This window comes from Neopsephotus bourkii, unplaced genomic scaffold (genome assembly GCF_033783945.1).
Source record: "Neopsephotus bourkii isolate Nb327-2 ecotype Australia unplaced genomic scaffold, CSIRO-AGI_Nbou_v1 NB_1778, whole genome shotgun sequence".
Classification (NCBI taxonomy): Eukaryota; Metazoa; Chordata; class Aves; order Psittaciformes; family Psittacidae; genus Neopsephotus; species Neopsephotus bourkii.
In genome coordinates this window covers 774,265-789,104 of record NW_026902252.1, presented here as the reverse complement: position 1 = coordinate 789,104, position 14,840 = coordinate 774,265, and the positions used below count along the sequence as shown (strand labels likewise).

The 14,840-nt window shown below is 61.8% G+C and overlaps 2 protein-coding genes across 5 annotated transcripts in view; one reads left to right on the top strand and one right to left on the bottom strand.

The window, feature by feature from the left end:
• The window catches only part of SLC2A1 (solute carrier family 2 member 1), a 225,271-nt gene that overhangs the window by 87,194 nt on the left and 123,237 nt on the right, over window positions 1–14,840 (top strand). The window lies entirely within an intron of this gene.
• The window catches only part of HSPG2 (heparan sulfate proteoglycan 2), a 54,336-nt gene that overhangs the window by 20,300 nt on the left and 19,196 nt on the right, over window positions 1–14,840 (bottom strand). Inside the window, exons 32-58 of one of the 4 annotated variants that reach the window (XM_061379516.1) lie at window positions 14,076–14,168; window positions 13,908–13,988; window positions 13,603–13,833; window positions 12,826–12,939; window positions 12,602–12,729; window positions 12,425–12,511; window positions 11,106–11,332; window positions 10,921–11,031; window positions 10,746–10,846; window positions 9,420–9,600; window positions 8,446–8,505; window positions 8,113–8,235; window positions 7,879–8,019; window positions 6,138–6,280; window positions 5,919–6,054; window positions 5,687–5,832; window positions 5,456–5,594; window positions 5,224–5,378; window positions 4,960–5,098; window positions 4,685–4,836; window positions 1,464–1,602; window positions 1,235–1,386; window positions 999–1,137; window positions 765–916; window positions 540–678; window positions 306–457; window positions 34–172 (exon numbers count right to left, since the gene is read on the bottom strand). In XM_061379516.1, the coding sequence (XP_061235500.1) occupies window positions 34–172; window positions 306–457; window positions 540–678; window positions 765–916; window positions 999–1,137; window positions 1,235–1,386; window positions 1,464–1,602; window positions 4,685–4,836; window positions 4,960–5,098; window positions 5,224–5,378; window positions 5,456–5,594; window positions 5,687–5,832; window positions 5,919–6,054; window positions 6,138–6,280; window positions 7,879–8,019; window positions 8,113–8,235; window positions 8,446–8,505; window positions 9,420–9,600; window positions 10,746–10,846; window positions 10,921–11,031; window positions 11,106–11,332; window positions 12,425–12,511; window positions 12,602–12,729; window positions 12,826–12,939; window positions 13,603–13,833; window positions 13,908–13,988; window positions 14,076–14,168 (3,700 nt within the window). The remainder of the gene's footprint in view (window positions 1–33; window positions 173–305; window positions 458–539; window positions 679–764; window positions 917–998; window positions 1,138–1,234; window positions 1,387–1,463; window positions 1,603–4,684; window positions 4,837–4,959; window positions 5,099–5,223; window positions 5,379–5,455; window positions 5,595–5,686; window positions 5,833–5,918; window positions 6,055–6,137; window positions 6,281–7,878; window positions 8,020–8,112; window positions 8,236–8,445; window positions 8,506–9,419; window positions 9,601–10,745; window positions 10,847–10,920; window positions 11,032–11,105; window positions 11,333–12,424; window positions 12,512–12,601; window positions 12,730–12,825; window positions 12,940–13,602; window positions 13,834–13,907; window positions 13,989–14,075; window positions 14,169–14,840) is intronic. The other 3 variants (XM_061379517.1, XM_061379518.1, XM_061379519.1) reach the window with 3 other exon arrangements.

Genomic DNA, 14,840 nt, shown 5'->3' with positions numbered 1-14,840 from the left:
GGGCACCTTGCCTTGCCCCATGGCCGCACTCACGGTAGCTGGAGCTGTCCCGGGAGGTGACGGTGACGGTGATGGTGGCCTCACGGGACACGCTGCCCGTGTCAGCCCGGCACACGTACTCCCCCGAATCGGCCACTGAGAGCTGGGACAGGCGCAGGCGCGACCCTGATGTCTGGGAACACCATGGCAAGAGGTGTTGGTGGTGGTGGTGGTGGTGGTGGTGGTGGCATCACCCACAGCCACCGTCCCCATCCCATCACAACCCCAAGCACCCCCGTTGGTGCCATCCCCTCCATGTCCCCTACCTGGTGCTTGGCCGGGAGGGTCCCCCCGCGCTTGTACCAGGTGATGGTGGCCTGGCCCTGCCCGGCCACCACGCAGTCCAGGTCCAGGGTCTGTCCCTCGGTGACGGAGGATGCTGAGGACTCGATGCGGATGGGTGGCGTGACACCGGTGGCTGCGGGGCAGGGTGAAGGGTGAACATCCCCACTGGTCCCCAGCACCGGCATGGGCCCCGTGCCCCAAAGGGTGGCACTCACAGTGGGATGGGTTGGCTCCATCATCAATGGTGACGACGAGGGACGTCTCCTGCGTGATGCCACCCGATGTCACCCTGCACACGTACTCCCCCGAATCGGCTGCTGTCACCTGGGGGATGCGCAGGCGGGAGCCCGACACCTCGAGGGGACAACGTGGGGACAATCAGCACCAGAGAGCACAGAACAGGACAAACACAGGGTAACCCCCTCCCAATGCACCCCTACCTGGTGTCCGGCGGGCAGGGAGCCACCGCGCTTGTACCACGTCACGGTGGTGGGACCGGACCCTGCCACCACGCAGTTGAGGTCCAGGACCTGTCCCTCGGCGATGGCTGAGGACGAGGACTCGATGCGGAGGGGCTGGGAGACGCTGGAGGCTGTGGAGGAACAGGGAGGGGGGTGTTTGGTATTGGGGTGGCACCGGGCACCCCCATGCGCTGCCGTGGGGCTCGCACTCACGGTAATAGGAACCGGCGGTGCTGGGCACGGTGACAATGACGGACGCCTCCTGCGTGGCACTACCCAGGGTCACCCTGCACACGTACTCCCCCGAATCGGCCACTGCCACCTGAGCCAGGCGCAGGCGGGTCCCCGACACCTGAAGGGGTGACAACATGGGGACACGTCAATGTCTGATGTGGGGCTGCGCCCCATGGGGTGATGCCATCCCCCCCCCTCTCCTCCCACTGCCCTACCTGGCTGTTGGGGGGCAGAGCCCCACCGCGCCGGTACCAGGTGACATGGGGGTGCCCCTGCCCGGCCACCATGCAGTTGAGGTCCAGGGTCTGCCCCTCGGTGACGGCAGCGGACGAGGTCTCAATCCTCACCGGGGGGGTGACACCGACGGCTGGGGGGGGGTCAATGAAAGGATCAGCTCCGTGTCCCCATCCTGTCCCCGTGTCACCTCCCACCCACCCCCGGTACCGTAGGAGGAGCCGGCGCCGGTGTGGATGGTGACGATGAGGGACGTCTCGTGTGGGGTGCCGCCCGATGTCACCCTGCACACGTACTCCCCCGAGTCGGCCGCTGTCACCTGCGGGATGCGCAGGCGGGTGCCCGACACCTGGAGGGGGTGACACAAGTGAGGAGGGGGACACAGATCCCTCAAGCCCCCCAAAAATCACTTTTCCACCCCAAAACGCTCCTTTAGGCTTGGATGGGGCCATGGGTCAACCCCAACCAATTGATGCCATCCCCTTCACGTCCCCTACCTGGTGCTTGGCCGGGAGGGTCCCCCCGCGCTTGTACCAGGTGACAGTCGCCTGTCCCTGCCCGGCCACAATGCAGTTGAGGTCCAGGGTCTGCCCCTCGGCCACAGAGGACGATGAGGACTCGATGCGCACCGGGGGGGTGACACCAGCAGCTGGGGACAGAGATGGAGGAGTCACCCCAAGGCCCATGCATGGGCCCCTGGCCCCGTGTCCGCTCCGGTCCCCACTCACGGTAGGTGCTGGCCCCGCTGGGCTGGATGGTCACCACGATGGAGGTCTCCTTGGTGCTGGCCCCGCTGGTCACCCGGCACACGTACTCACCCGAATCGGCCGCTGTCACCTGCAGCAGCCGCAGCCGGGAGCCGGACACCTATGGGGAGGGGACACCGGGGTCAATGGGGCCACCAGTGCTTGAACGGGGCCATCTGGGATTGCACAAGGCCACTTGAGCTTGCGCAAGCCACCTCGGCTTCCATGGGCCATCTGGGCTTATATGGGGTCACTTGGTCTTCCATGGGCTGCCTAGGCTTGAATGGGGCCATCTGGGCTTATATGGGGTCAATTGGTCTTCCATTGGCCACTTGGGTTTGAATGGGACACCTGGGCTTATATGGAGTCACTTGGTCTTCCATTGGCCACTTGGGTTTGAATGGGGCCACCTGGGCTTTTATGGAATCACTTGGTCTTCCATGGGCCACTTGGGTTTAACTGAGACCACCTGGGCTTGTATGGGATCACTTGGTCTTCCACTGGCCACTTGGGTTTGAATGGGGCCACCTGGGCTTATATGGGGTCACTTGGTCTTCCATGGGCTGCCTGGGCTTATAGGGGGTCAATTGGTCTTCCATTGGCCACTTGGGTTTAACTGAGGCCACCTGGGCTTGTATGGGATCACTTGGTCTTCCATGGGCTGCCTGGGCTTATAGGGGGTCAATTGGTCTTCCATTGGCCACTTGGGTTTAACTGAGGCCACCTGGGCTTGTATGGGATCACTTGGTCTTCCATGGGCTGCCTGGGCTTATAGGGGGTCAATTGGTCTTCCATTGGCCACTTGGGTTTAACTGAGGCCACCTGGGCTTGTATGGGATCACTTGGTCTTCCATGGGCTGCCTGGGCTTATAGGGGGTCAATTGGTCTTCCATTGGCCACTTGGCCTTGAATGGGCCATCTAGGCTTATATAGGGTCACTTGGTCTTCCATTGGCCACTTGGGTTTCAATGGGGCTACCTGGGCTTTTATGGGATCACTTGGTCTTCCATTGGCTACTTGGGTTTGAATGAGGCCATGTGGGCTTATATATGGGATCACTTGGTTTTCCATTGGCCACTTGGGTTTGAATGAGGCCACCTAGGCTTATATGGGTCACTTGGTCTTTCATGGGCTGCCTGGGCTTATAGGGGGTCAACTGGTTTTACATTGGCCACTTGGGCTTGAATGGGCCACTTGGGCTTATATGGGTCACTTGGTCTTCCATTGACCACTTGGGTTTGAATGGGGCCACCTGGGCTTATATGGGGTCACTTAGTCTTCCATTGGCCACTTGGGTTTAACTGAGGCCACCTAAACTTATATGGGGTCACTTGGTCTTCCATTGGCCACTTGGGCTTGACTGGGTCCATCTGGGCTTATATGGGGTCATCTGGTCTTCCATAGACCATCTCGACCTATATGAGGTTGCTTGGTCTTGTATGGCCAACATGGGCTTGCATGGGACCACCTGACATTGCGTGGTCCACCTGGGCTTGCACGGAGCCAACAGGAATTAAATGGGGCCACCAGGACTTCTATGGGGTCACTTCATCTTGCACAGGCAACCTGACCTTGAATGGGCCACCATGGCTTGATGGATCCCATTGGTGAACCCCAAGCACCCCCATTGGTGCCATCCCCTCCATGTCCCCTACCTGGTGCTTGGCCGGGAGGGCCCCCCCGCGCTTGTACCAGGTGACGGTGGCCTGAGCGGGGCTGGCGATGACGCAGTTGAGGTCCAGGCTCTGCCCCTCGGCCACGGGCGATGACAAGGACGAGGACTCGATGCGCAGTGGGGTCGTGCTGCCCGCTGGGGACCGAGATGGGTTAATAGAGCATGGCCCCACCACGCATCACCCCCCAAGGGACACAGGGAGCCCGGGGATGGGCACGCACACAGGGGTCTTCCGCAGGGAATGATTCATCCCATACCCAAAGCCACCACAGGGCAATGCCACCCTCCCCATGGGCAATGTCCCGTGTCCGCTCCGGTCCCCACTCACGGTAGGTGCTGGCCCCACTGGGCTGGATGGTCACCACGATGGAGGTCTCCTTGGTGCTGGCCCCGCTGGTCACCCGGCACACGTACTCGCCCGAATCGGCCGCTGTCACCTGCAGCAGACGCAGCCGGGAGCCGGACACCTATGGGGAGGGGACACCGGGGTCAATGGGGCCACCAGTGCTTGCATGGGGCCATCTGGGATTGCACAAGGCCACTTGAGCTTGCGCAAGCCACCTCGGCTTCCATGGGCCACCTGGGCTTATATGGGGTCACTTGGTCTTCCATTGGCTGCCTGGGCTTGAATGGGGCCATCTGGGCTTATATGGGGTCACTTAGTCTTCCATTGGCCACTTGGGCTTGAATGGGACACCTGGGCTTATATGGGATCACTTGCTCTTCCATGGGCCACTTGGGTTTGAATGGGTCACCTGGGCTTGTATGGGATCACTTGGTCTTCCATGGGCTGCCTGGGCTTATATGGGGTCAATTGGTCTTCCATTGGCCACTTGGGCTTGAATGGGCCATCTGGGCTTATATAGGGTCACTTGGTCTTCCATTGGCCACTTGGGTTTGAATGGGGCCACCTGGGCTTATATGGGATCACTTGGTCTTCCAAGAGCTTGATGGGGCCATTGGTGAACCCCAACCACCCCCATTGGTGCCATCCCCTCCATGTCCCCTACCTGGTGCTTGGCCGGGAGGGACCCCCCGCGCTTGTACCAGGTGACGGTGGCCTGAGCGGGGCTGGCGATGACGCAGTTGAGGTCCAGGCTCTGCCCCTCGGCCACAGCAGAGGATGGGGACTCGATGCGCAGTGGGGTGGTGCTGCCCGGCGCTGGGGACCAAGGCAAGAGGGTGACACCGGGGACAACAGCAGCTCCCCACCAGCACGGGCACAGGAGCCATGGTCAGTGCCACCCCCTACACTGGCACTGTCACCCCTCCAGTCCCCACTCACGGTACGTGCTGGCCCCACTGGGTTGGATGGTCACCATCACCGCGCTCTCCTTGGTGCTGGCCCCGCTGGTCACCCGGCACACGTACTCGCCCGAATCGGCCGCTGTCACCTGCAGCAGCCGCAGCCGGGAGCCGGACACCTATGGGGAGGGGACATGGGGGTCACCGGGGGGATTTGGGTTTCTATGGGGCCACCAAAGCTTGCACGGGACCATGCATCAACCCCAAGCACCCCCGTTGGTGCCATCCCCTCCATGTCCCCTACCTGGTGCTTGGCCGGGAGGGACCCCCCGCGCTTGTACCAGGTGATGGTGGCCTGGCCCCGCCCGGCCACCACGCAGTTGAGGTCCAGGCTCTGTCCCTCGGCCACAGTGGATGAAGATGCATCAATGCGGATGGGGACACCCGATGCTGGTGGCCCTAGGGGGAAGAATGGAGCCATGAGCCCCAGTCTGGGACCAGCACATCCCTGCCGGTGCCACCGAGCCCGGTCTCACCATAGGATGAGCCGGATCCAGCCACGACGGTGACGGTGACGGACGCCTCCCGCACAGTGGTCCCCATGCTCGCCCGGCACACGTACTCCCCTGAGTCAGCCGCTGTGACATGGGGGACACGGAGCCGGGACCCCGAGACCTGCGGATGGGGACATGCGTTGGTGTCACACAGCGGGGCACAGGGCAGGATGGGGGGTGCTGCCAGTGCCACCGGTGCTGCCGCTGCCATACCTGGTGCCCGGCGGGCAGGGAGCCACCGCGCTTGTACCACGTCACGGTGGTGGCACCGGCTCCGGCCACCACACAGTCAAGGTCCAGGGTCTGCCCCTCGGTGACGGATGGGGATGAGGACTCGATGCGCACAGGCGGTGCGGACCCTGCATGGGGGAAAAGGGGGGACACGGATTGGTTGTGGCCCCCCAAAACCACCCCAAACCCCACCGATGCTCCGCACCCTCCTCACCTGGCACCACCACCACCTCGATGGCAGCGCGAGCCGTGCCCGCGGCGCTGGTGCCCACGCAGAGGTAGATGCCCCCATCGGCCGCTGTCACGGTGGGGATGACCAGCGTGGCGATGTCACCGTGCTCAGTGCGGGACTGCGGCACAAGGGTGGGTGTGAACGGCACCCATGGTGCACACACCCCCAAGGAGCACCCAAGGGTGCCGGTGCCCGGCTCACCTGCGGCGGCAGGGTGCCCCCCTGCTTCTCCCAGGTGATGGTGGCGGTGGGTGACCCCGAGACGCGGCAGTAGAGCCGCACCGTGGAGCCCTCCTGCACCTCCGTCTGCTCCGGGCTCACCTGCACCTGCGGTGCGTTGGTGCCTGTAGGGACAGGAGGGCACTGGAGGTGATGGGAGTGATGGAGGTGATGAGGGTGATGGGGACAACAGGGGATGAAGGGGAGGATGGAGGTGATGGGGGTCGTGGGGATGATGGGGATGATGGGGGGTGACAGGGATGATGGCAACACTGGGGATAGTGGGAATGATGGGGGTGTCTGGTGGGATGATGGTGATGAGGGCAATGGATGATGGGAAATGACGGGGATGATGCTGATGGGGGTGATGGGGACAATGCAGATGATGGGGATGATGGAGATCAATGACAAGGATGATGGGGGTCATGGGGATGATGGGGACAATGAGTGGTGGTGGGGATGATGGGGGGTGACAGGGATGATGGCAACACTGGGGATAATGGGAATGATGGGGGTGTCTGGTGGGTGATGGTGGGATGATGGTGATGAGGGCAATGGATGATGGGAAATGATGGGGATGATGCTGATGGGGGTGATGGGGACAATGCAGATGATGGGGATGATGGAGATCAATGACAGGGATGATGGGGGTCATGGGGATGATGGGAACAATGAGTGGTGGTGGGGATGATGGGGGGTGACAGGGATGATGGCAACACTGGGGATAGTGGGAATAATGGGGGTGTCTGGTGGGTGATGGTGATGGTGGGATGATGGTGATGAGGGCAATGGATGATGGGAAATGACAGGGATGATGCTGAAGGGGGTGATGGGGACAATGCAGATGATGGGGATGATGGAGATCAATGACAGGGATGATGGGGGTCATGGGGATGATGGGGACAATGAGTGGTGGTGGGGATGATGGGGGGTGACAGGGATGATGGCAACACTGGGGATAGTGGGAATGATGGGGGTGTCTGGTGGGTGATGGTGATGGTGGGATGATGGTGATGAGGGCAATGGATGATGGGAAATGACAGGGATGATGCTGAAGGGGGTGATGGGGACAATGCAGATGATGGGGATGATGGAGATCAATGACAGGGATGATGGGGGTCATGGGGATGATGGGAACAATGAGTGGTGGTGGGGATGATGGGGGGTGACGGGGATGATGGCAACACTGGGGATAATGGGAATGATGGGGGTGTCTGGTGGGTGATGGTGATGGTGGGATAATGGTGATGAGGGCAGTGGATGATGGGAAATGACAGGGATGATGCTGAAGGGGGTGATGGGGACAATGCAGATGATGGGGATGATGGAGATCAATGACAGGGATGATGGGGGTCATGGGGATGATGGGGACAATGAGTGGTGGTGGGGATGATGGGGGGTGACGGGGATGATGGCAACACTGGGGATAGTGGGAATGATGGGGGTGTCTGGTGGGTGATGGTGGGATGATGGCGATGAGGGCAATGGATGATGGGAAATGACAGGGATGATGCTGATGGGGGTGATGGGGACAATGCAGATGACGGGGATGATGGAGATCAATGACAGGGATGATGGGGACCACAGGGGTGACAGGGATGATGGGGCCAAGGGGGGGTGATGTAGGTGATAACAGTGATGAGGATGATGGCCAATGGAAGACAGGGATAACGGGGATAACAGGGATGAGAGGGATAACCAGGACAACGGGGACAGCACCCACCTTGCACATGGAGGAAGGCCCGTGCCGTGTGCTGCCCAGCGCTGCTGCGCGCCCGGCACATGTAGTGCCCTTCATCCGCGGGCTCCACGGCGCTGAACCGCAGCATCCCCCCATGGACCACAGCCCGCGGCGGCAGCGCTCCTGCAAGGGGTGGGAACACAGCCCGGTGTCACCCCCATCACCGCACCCCCGAGCCCGGTACCGCAGTGAGCCCCCATCCCCGCAGGCACCTACCGAGCCACTCGAGGGTGGGCAGGGGGCTGCCGGTGCCCACGCAGCGGAACTCTGCCGGCTGCCCCGGTGCCACGCTCAGCTGCGCCGGCTCCACGGCGGCGGTGGGGGCTGCGGCGGTGCCGGCTGTGGTGACACCAGGGTGGGAGGGGGGGGGTTCAGAACTGGCCGGACACCCCCCCCCCCCAGCCAAGGTGCTGGAGCGGTGGGAAGCAGGGTGGTGGGGGGGTGGCGTGGTGCGGTGCACAGTGGGGTGCACGGTGGAGCCTTGGCGTGCAGTGGGTGGGGGGCAGCGCGTGGACCCCCCCCCCAGGCCCCTCCAACACAGGGACTTACCCGGTCTGTGCCCCTCCATGAACTCAACAGGGCCATAAAACATCTGAGTCTTGGAGGGTGCTGTAAGAGGATGCGGGTGTCAGGGGAGCCCATCACCCGGGTGTCTGGGCACTGCACTCACTCCAGTGACCCAGCCTCTGAGAGCCAAGTGTGCCCATCACCCCGGTATCTACATGGTGGGTCTGCCCATCACCCTGGCATCTGGGCACCGAGCTTACCCATCACCCCGGTATCTACATGGTGGGTCTGCCCATCACCCTGGCATCTGGGCACCGAGCTTGCCCATCACCCCGGTATCTACATGGTGGGTCTGCCCATCACCCTGGCATCTGGGCCCCGAGCTTGCCCATCACCCCAGTATCTACATGGTGGATCTGCCCATCACCCTGGCATCTGGGCACCGAGCTTGCCCATCACCCCGGTATCTACATGGAGGGTCTGCCCATCACCCTGGCATCTGGGCACCGAGCTTGCCCGTCACCCCAGTGCCTGCGCAGCCAGCAAGCCCATCACCCCGGCATCTAGGCACCCAGCATGCCCATCACCTTGGTGTCTAAGCACCAAGTGTGCCCATCACCCTGGCATCTGGGCACCGAGCTTGCCCATCACCCCAGTGCCTGCGCAGCCAGCATGCCCATCACCTTAATGTCTAAGCACCAACTGTGCCCATCACCCTGGCATCTGGGCAACGAGCAGACCCATTACCCCAGTGTCTTTGCACCCAGAGTGCCCATCACCTTAATGTCTAAGCACCAACTGTGCCCATCACCCTGGCATCTGGGCAACGAGCAGACCCATTACCCCAGTGTCGAGGCACCCAGAGGGCCCATCCCCCTGGTGTCTGGGTGCCAAGCCTGTCCCTCACTATGGCTTCACGGCACTAAGCGCACCCAACATCTGGTTGCCCATCAGCGTGCTGGCTGTGCCCATCACCCCGGTGCCTGGGCTCTAGGGTGCCCATCCCCGTGGCTCACCCTGCACGTAGAGCGTGGCGGTGCCCTCGTCCATGTCCAGCATGTTGGAGCCGGTGCAGACGTAGACGCCGGCGTCCTCGGGCCGCACGCGCCGCAGGGTCAGGATGCCATTGAAGTCCATGGCCCCGGCCGGCAGCGAGCCGTGGTTCTGCCGTGTCCACACCAGGGTGTAGGCAGGAGACTGGAGGGGGGGGGAATGGGACAGGACAGGGGCAGGCCTGAGGCCACTGTGATGGGCACGCGCAGGGGCTGCACACCCATGGAGCACCCAGTGTGTGCCATAGAGGTACATGGGCACCCAAGGGTGTTTGGGGGGCCCATAGGAATGGCTGGGCACCCAAGGGTGTCCCTATGTCCTCCGGTACCGCACATCCATGGAGCACCCAGTGTGTGCCATAGAGGTACATGGGCACCCGAGGGTGTTTGGGGGGCCCATAGGAATGGCTGGGCACCCAAGGGTGTCCCTATGTCCTCCGGTACCGCACACCCATGGAGCACCCAGTGTGTGCCATAGAGGTACATGGGCACCCGAGGGTGTTTGGGGGGCCCATAGGAATGGCTGGGCACCCAAGGGTGTCCCTATGTCCTCCGGTACCGCACACCCATGGAGCACCCAGTATGTGCCATAGAGGCACATGGGCACCCAAGGGTGTTTGGGGGGCCCATAGGAATGGCTGGGCACCCAAGGGTGTCCCTATGTCCTCCGGTACTACACACCCATGGAGCACCCAGTGTGTGCCATAGAGGTACATGGGCACTCAAGGGTGTTTGGGGGGCCCATAGGAATGGCTGGGCACCCAAGGGTGTCCCGATGTCAACCGGTACCCTATGGGCACTCAGGAGTCCTTGTGCATCCCATGTGACCAGGTGGGCACCCAGGGGTGACCTATATAGCCCCATAGGCATCCAAGGGTGTTCCCATGCCCTGTACATCCCCATGGGCACCCAGGGGCGTCCCTGTATGCTCCTGTGGGAACCTACGGGTGTCCCACAGTGATACATGGGCACCTGAGGGTGCTTGGGGGACCATAAGACTGGCTGGGCACCCAAGGGTGTCCCCATGCCCTGCATATCCCCATGGGCACCCAAAGGTGTCCCCATGCCCTGCACATCCCTATGGGCACCCAAAGCTGTCCCCATGCCCTTCACACCCCTATGGGCACCCAGAGGTGTCCCCATGCCCTGCACATCCCTATGGGTACACCCAGGGGTGTCCCCATGCCCTGCACATCCCCAGGGGCACCCAGAGGTGTCCCCATGCCCTTCACATCCCCATGGGCACCCAGAGGTGCCTCCATGCCCACCCAAAGGTGCCCCCATGCTCACCTTGCTCTTGGCGGTGCAGACAAAGGTGACATCAGCCCCAGGCTTCACCCTCTGCACCCGCTTCTCCTCCACGGTGACGGTGATGGCTTTGCCGGGGGTCTCTGTGCCGAGAGAGGAGAGTTCACCCCACTGCCCCCCCCATAGCCAAGGGGTCCCCTGGGTGACCGCGACCCACCGGTGACGATGACCTCGGCGCGGCTGGCGTTGCTGTGCCGCAGGTTGCGGCAGGAGCAGATGTAGACACCGGCTTCGGAGGGCTGGATGCTGGCAAAGTGCAGCTCCTCACCTTAGGGGGACACACATGTGACACCCCATATCCCCCCATCCCCACCTTGGGGACACCCCAATGCCACCCCATACCTTGCTGCCGGCTCTGGGCACCCTCAGGAAGGGGTCTCCCATCTTCCCGTGCCCAGTGGTAGTAGAAGGGGGGGTCCCCGGTGGCCTGGCACCGCAGGGTGACGGCGCTGCCCTGCGCCACCGCGGTGCGGGGTGGGTGCACCCGCACGGCCAGCGGCACCGGGGGGCCCACCGGGACACAGCCCTGGCCGCGCACCGATGGGTCACCCACATAGCCCTGGGCACAGCTGTGGGGATAAGGGGTGAGCAGGGGTTGAGGGGTGCAATGGGGTGCGTATACTGGGGGGAATGGCAGGAGGGAGGTATTGGGTTGGGTATATTGGGGTGGGTGCATCAGGGTCCATGTATTGGGGTGACTCTATTAGGTTGGGTATATTGGGGTGGGTGCATCAGGGTTCATGTATTGGGGTGACTCTATTGGGTTGGGTATATTGGGGTGGGTGCATCAGGGTCCATGTATTGGGGTGACTCTATTGGGTTGGGTATATTGGGGTGGGTGTATCAGGGTTCATGTATTGGGGTGACTCTATTGGGTTGGGTATATTGGGGTGGGTGCATCAGGGTCCATGTATTGGGGTGACTCTATTGGGTTGGGTATATTGGGGTGGGTGCATCAGGGTTCATGTATTGGGGTGACTCTATTGGGTTGGGTATATTGGGGTGGGTGCATCAGGGTCCATGTATTGGGGTGACTCTATTGGGTTGGGTATATTGGGGTGGGTGCATCAGGGTTCATGTATTGGGGTGACTCTATTGGGTTGGGTATATTGGGGTGGGTGCATCAGGGTTCATGTATTGGGGTGACTCTATTGGGTTGGGTATATTGGGGTGGGTGCATCAGGGTTCATGTATTGGGGTGACTCTATTGGGTTGGGTATATTGGGGTGGGTGTATCAGGGTTCATGTATTGGGGTGACTCCATTGGGTTGGGTATATTGGGGTGGGTGCATCAGGGTTCATATATTGGGGTGAGTGCATCAGGGTTCATATATTGGGGTGAGTGCATCAGGGTTCATATATTGGGGTGACTCTATTGGGTTGGGTATATTGGGGTGAGTGCATCAGGGTTCATATATTGGGGTGACTCTATTGGGCTGGGTATATTGGGGTGAGTATATCAGGGTGGGTGTGTTGGGGTGGGAATATTGGGAGCCCATCAGGGTGGGTTTTGGGGGTGGGTACATGGGGTGACCCCATTGGAATGGGTTTGGGGGTGGGTACATGGGGTGACCCCATCGGGATGGGTTTGGGGGTGGGTACATGGGGTCACCCCTGATGGGGATGGGTCTATGGGATGTGTTTGGGGTGCAGGTGCTCACCGCTCGCAGTACTGCCCGGTGTATCCCGGCTCACAGGCGGTGCAGCGGTACCCACCACCCCCCAAACTCTCACAGGTCCTGGAGAACCTGGATGGGGACACATGGATGAGGTGCGGACACATTCCCCCCCCCCCCCCCAGCACCCCCCAGCACCCCCAGCCCAGCATTGGCACTCACTGGTTCTCGGGGTACGGGAGGGGACAGGCACAGGGCTGGCAGTCCTCGGGGGTACCAGCGGTAGCATCCCCATAGAACCCAGGGGCACATTGGTCACAGAAGTCCCCTGCTGTGTTGTGCAGGCATCCCTGGGTGGGGGACACACACACACAAACACATTGGGGGGGTCAGGGGTGGGATGACACCCCCAGACCCCCCCAAACCTGCTCAATGTGAAGCCTTACGGAGCAGACGCCGCTCTCGGGGTGGCAGCTCTCGGAATGCCCATTGCACTCACAGAGCTCACAGTGCCCCAGGTACAGCCCCCCGCCGGTGCGGGTGTAACCGGGGGCACAATCCTGGGGGGGAGAGGAAGAAAAACGGGGGGTTCAGTGGTATGACACCCCCGAAATACCCCTGGGAAGGGTTGTGGGGATGCAGGGGAGATGCTGGGGGATGCTGAGGGATGCTGAGGGATGCAGCGGGATGCAGGGGATACCGGAGGGATGCAGTGGGGTACCGGAGGGATGCTGAGGGATGCAGGAGGGATGCAGAGGGATGCTGAGGGATGCTGAGGGATACAGTACGGATGCAGCGGGATGCAGTGGGATGCAGGGGGATGCTGAGGGATGCAGTGGGGTACCAGAGGGATGCTGAGGGATGCAGCGGGATACAGGAGGGATGCTGAGGGATGCAGTGGGATACAGGAGGGATGCTGAGGGATGCAGTGGGATGTAGGGGGATGCTGAGGGATGCAGGAGGATGTAGGGGGATGCTGAGGGATGCAGGGGTGATACTGAGGGATGCAGGGAGATGCTGAGGGACGCAGGAGTGATGCTGAGGGATGCAGGAGTGATGCTGAGGGATGCAGAAGTGATGCTGAGGGATGCAGGGGGATGCAGGGGTGATGCTGAGGGATGCAGGGGGATGCTGAGGGATGCAGGGGGATGCAGGAGTGATGCTGAGGGATGCAGGGGGATGCTGGGGGATGCAGGGGGATGCTAAGGGATGCAGGGGCTCACCTGGCAGGACAGCCCGTGGTACCCAGGGGGGCAGCGGCATTCCTCCACCTCGAGGGCTGGGGGGAGGCCGGGTTGGGGGGGCACGGCCACATCCATGGAGACATCGGCGATGCCGGCTGCGGCCGTGCTGGTGGAGTAGGTGGCTCGGATGAGGATCTCATCCAGGTCGGCCAAAGCCATCAGGAGATGCTCCCGTGTCGCCGGTTGTCCATCCGGGCGCTGCCAGTATTGCTGCGGGCAGGGGGGGGTCAGGGGGTGTCGGGGGGGACACGGGGGCTCTGCAGGACCCCAGGGACCCCTCCTACCTCCTGGAATACGATCTCGAAGGCCTGCGGGGTGCCTGGGGGCAGGTCGGGCTGATGGGCCACCAGAGTGATGTCGTTGCCCTATGGGGACGGGGGGGGCAGAAGGGGTTAAGGGGGGGTCCTGGTGTCACCCTATGGTGTCCCATTGACCCCAACACCCCCGTGTACCGTGATCTGGATGTCGGCGTCAGGCAGGGGGGCTCCCTGCCCCCCCGGTGTGTAGGTGAGGGTGTAGCGGAGGCGCCCACCGTAAGAGCCCACCTATGGGGAGATGGGATGGGATAAGGATTGGGATGGGGAAAAGGGTTAGGATGGGAATGGGAAGGGGGAGAGTCGGATGGAGATAGGGATGGGGGGGATGGGATTGGGAATAGACAGGAAAGGGTAGGGATGGGAACGGGATGGGATGGGAACAGGATGGGGCAGGATGGGATTGAAATGGGGATGGGATGGGATTGGGAAGGGGCAAGATGGGATTTAAATGGGGATGGGATGGGATTGGGAATGGGTAGGACAGGGTAGGGATGTGGATGGGAACAGGATGGGATGGGGTTGGGAATGGGCAGGACAGGGTAGGGATGGGGATGGGAATGGGATGGGAACAGGATGAGATGGGAGCAGGAAGGGGCAGGATGGGATTGAAATGGGGATGGGGATGGGATGGGATTGGGAATGGGCAGGACAGGGCAGGAATGTGAATGGGAAAGGGATAGGATGGGAACAGGAAGGGGCAGGATGGACTTGAAATGGGGATGGTGATGGGATGGGGTTGGGAATGGGCAGGATAGGGTAGGGATGTGGATGGGAACAGGACGGGATGGGAACAGAAAGGGGCAGGATGGGATTGAAACGGGGATGGGGATGGGATGGAATTGGGAAGGGGCAAGATGGGATTGAAACGGGGATGGGAATGGGATTGGAATGGGCAGGACA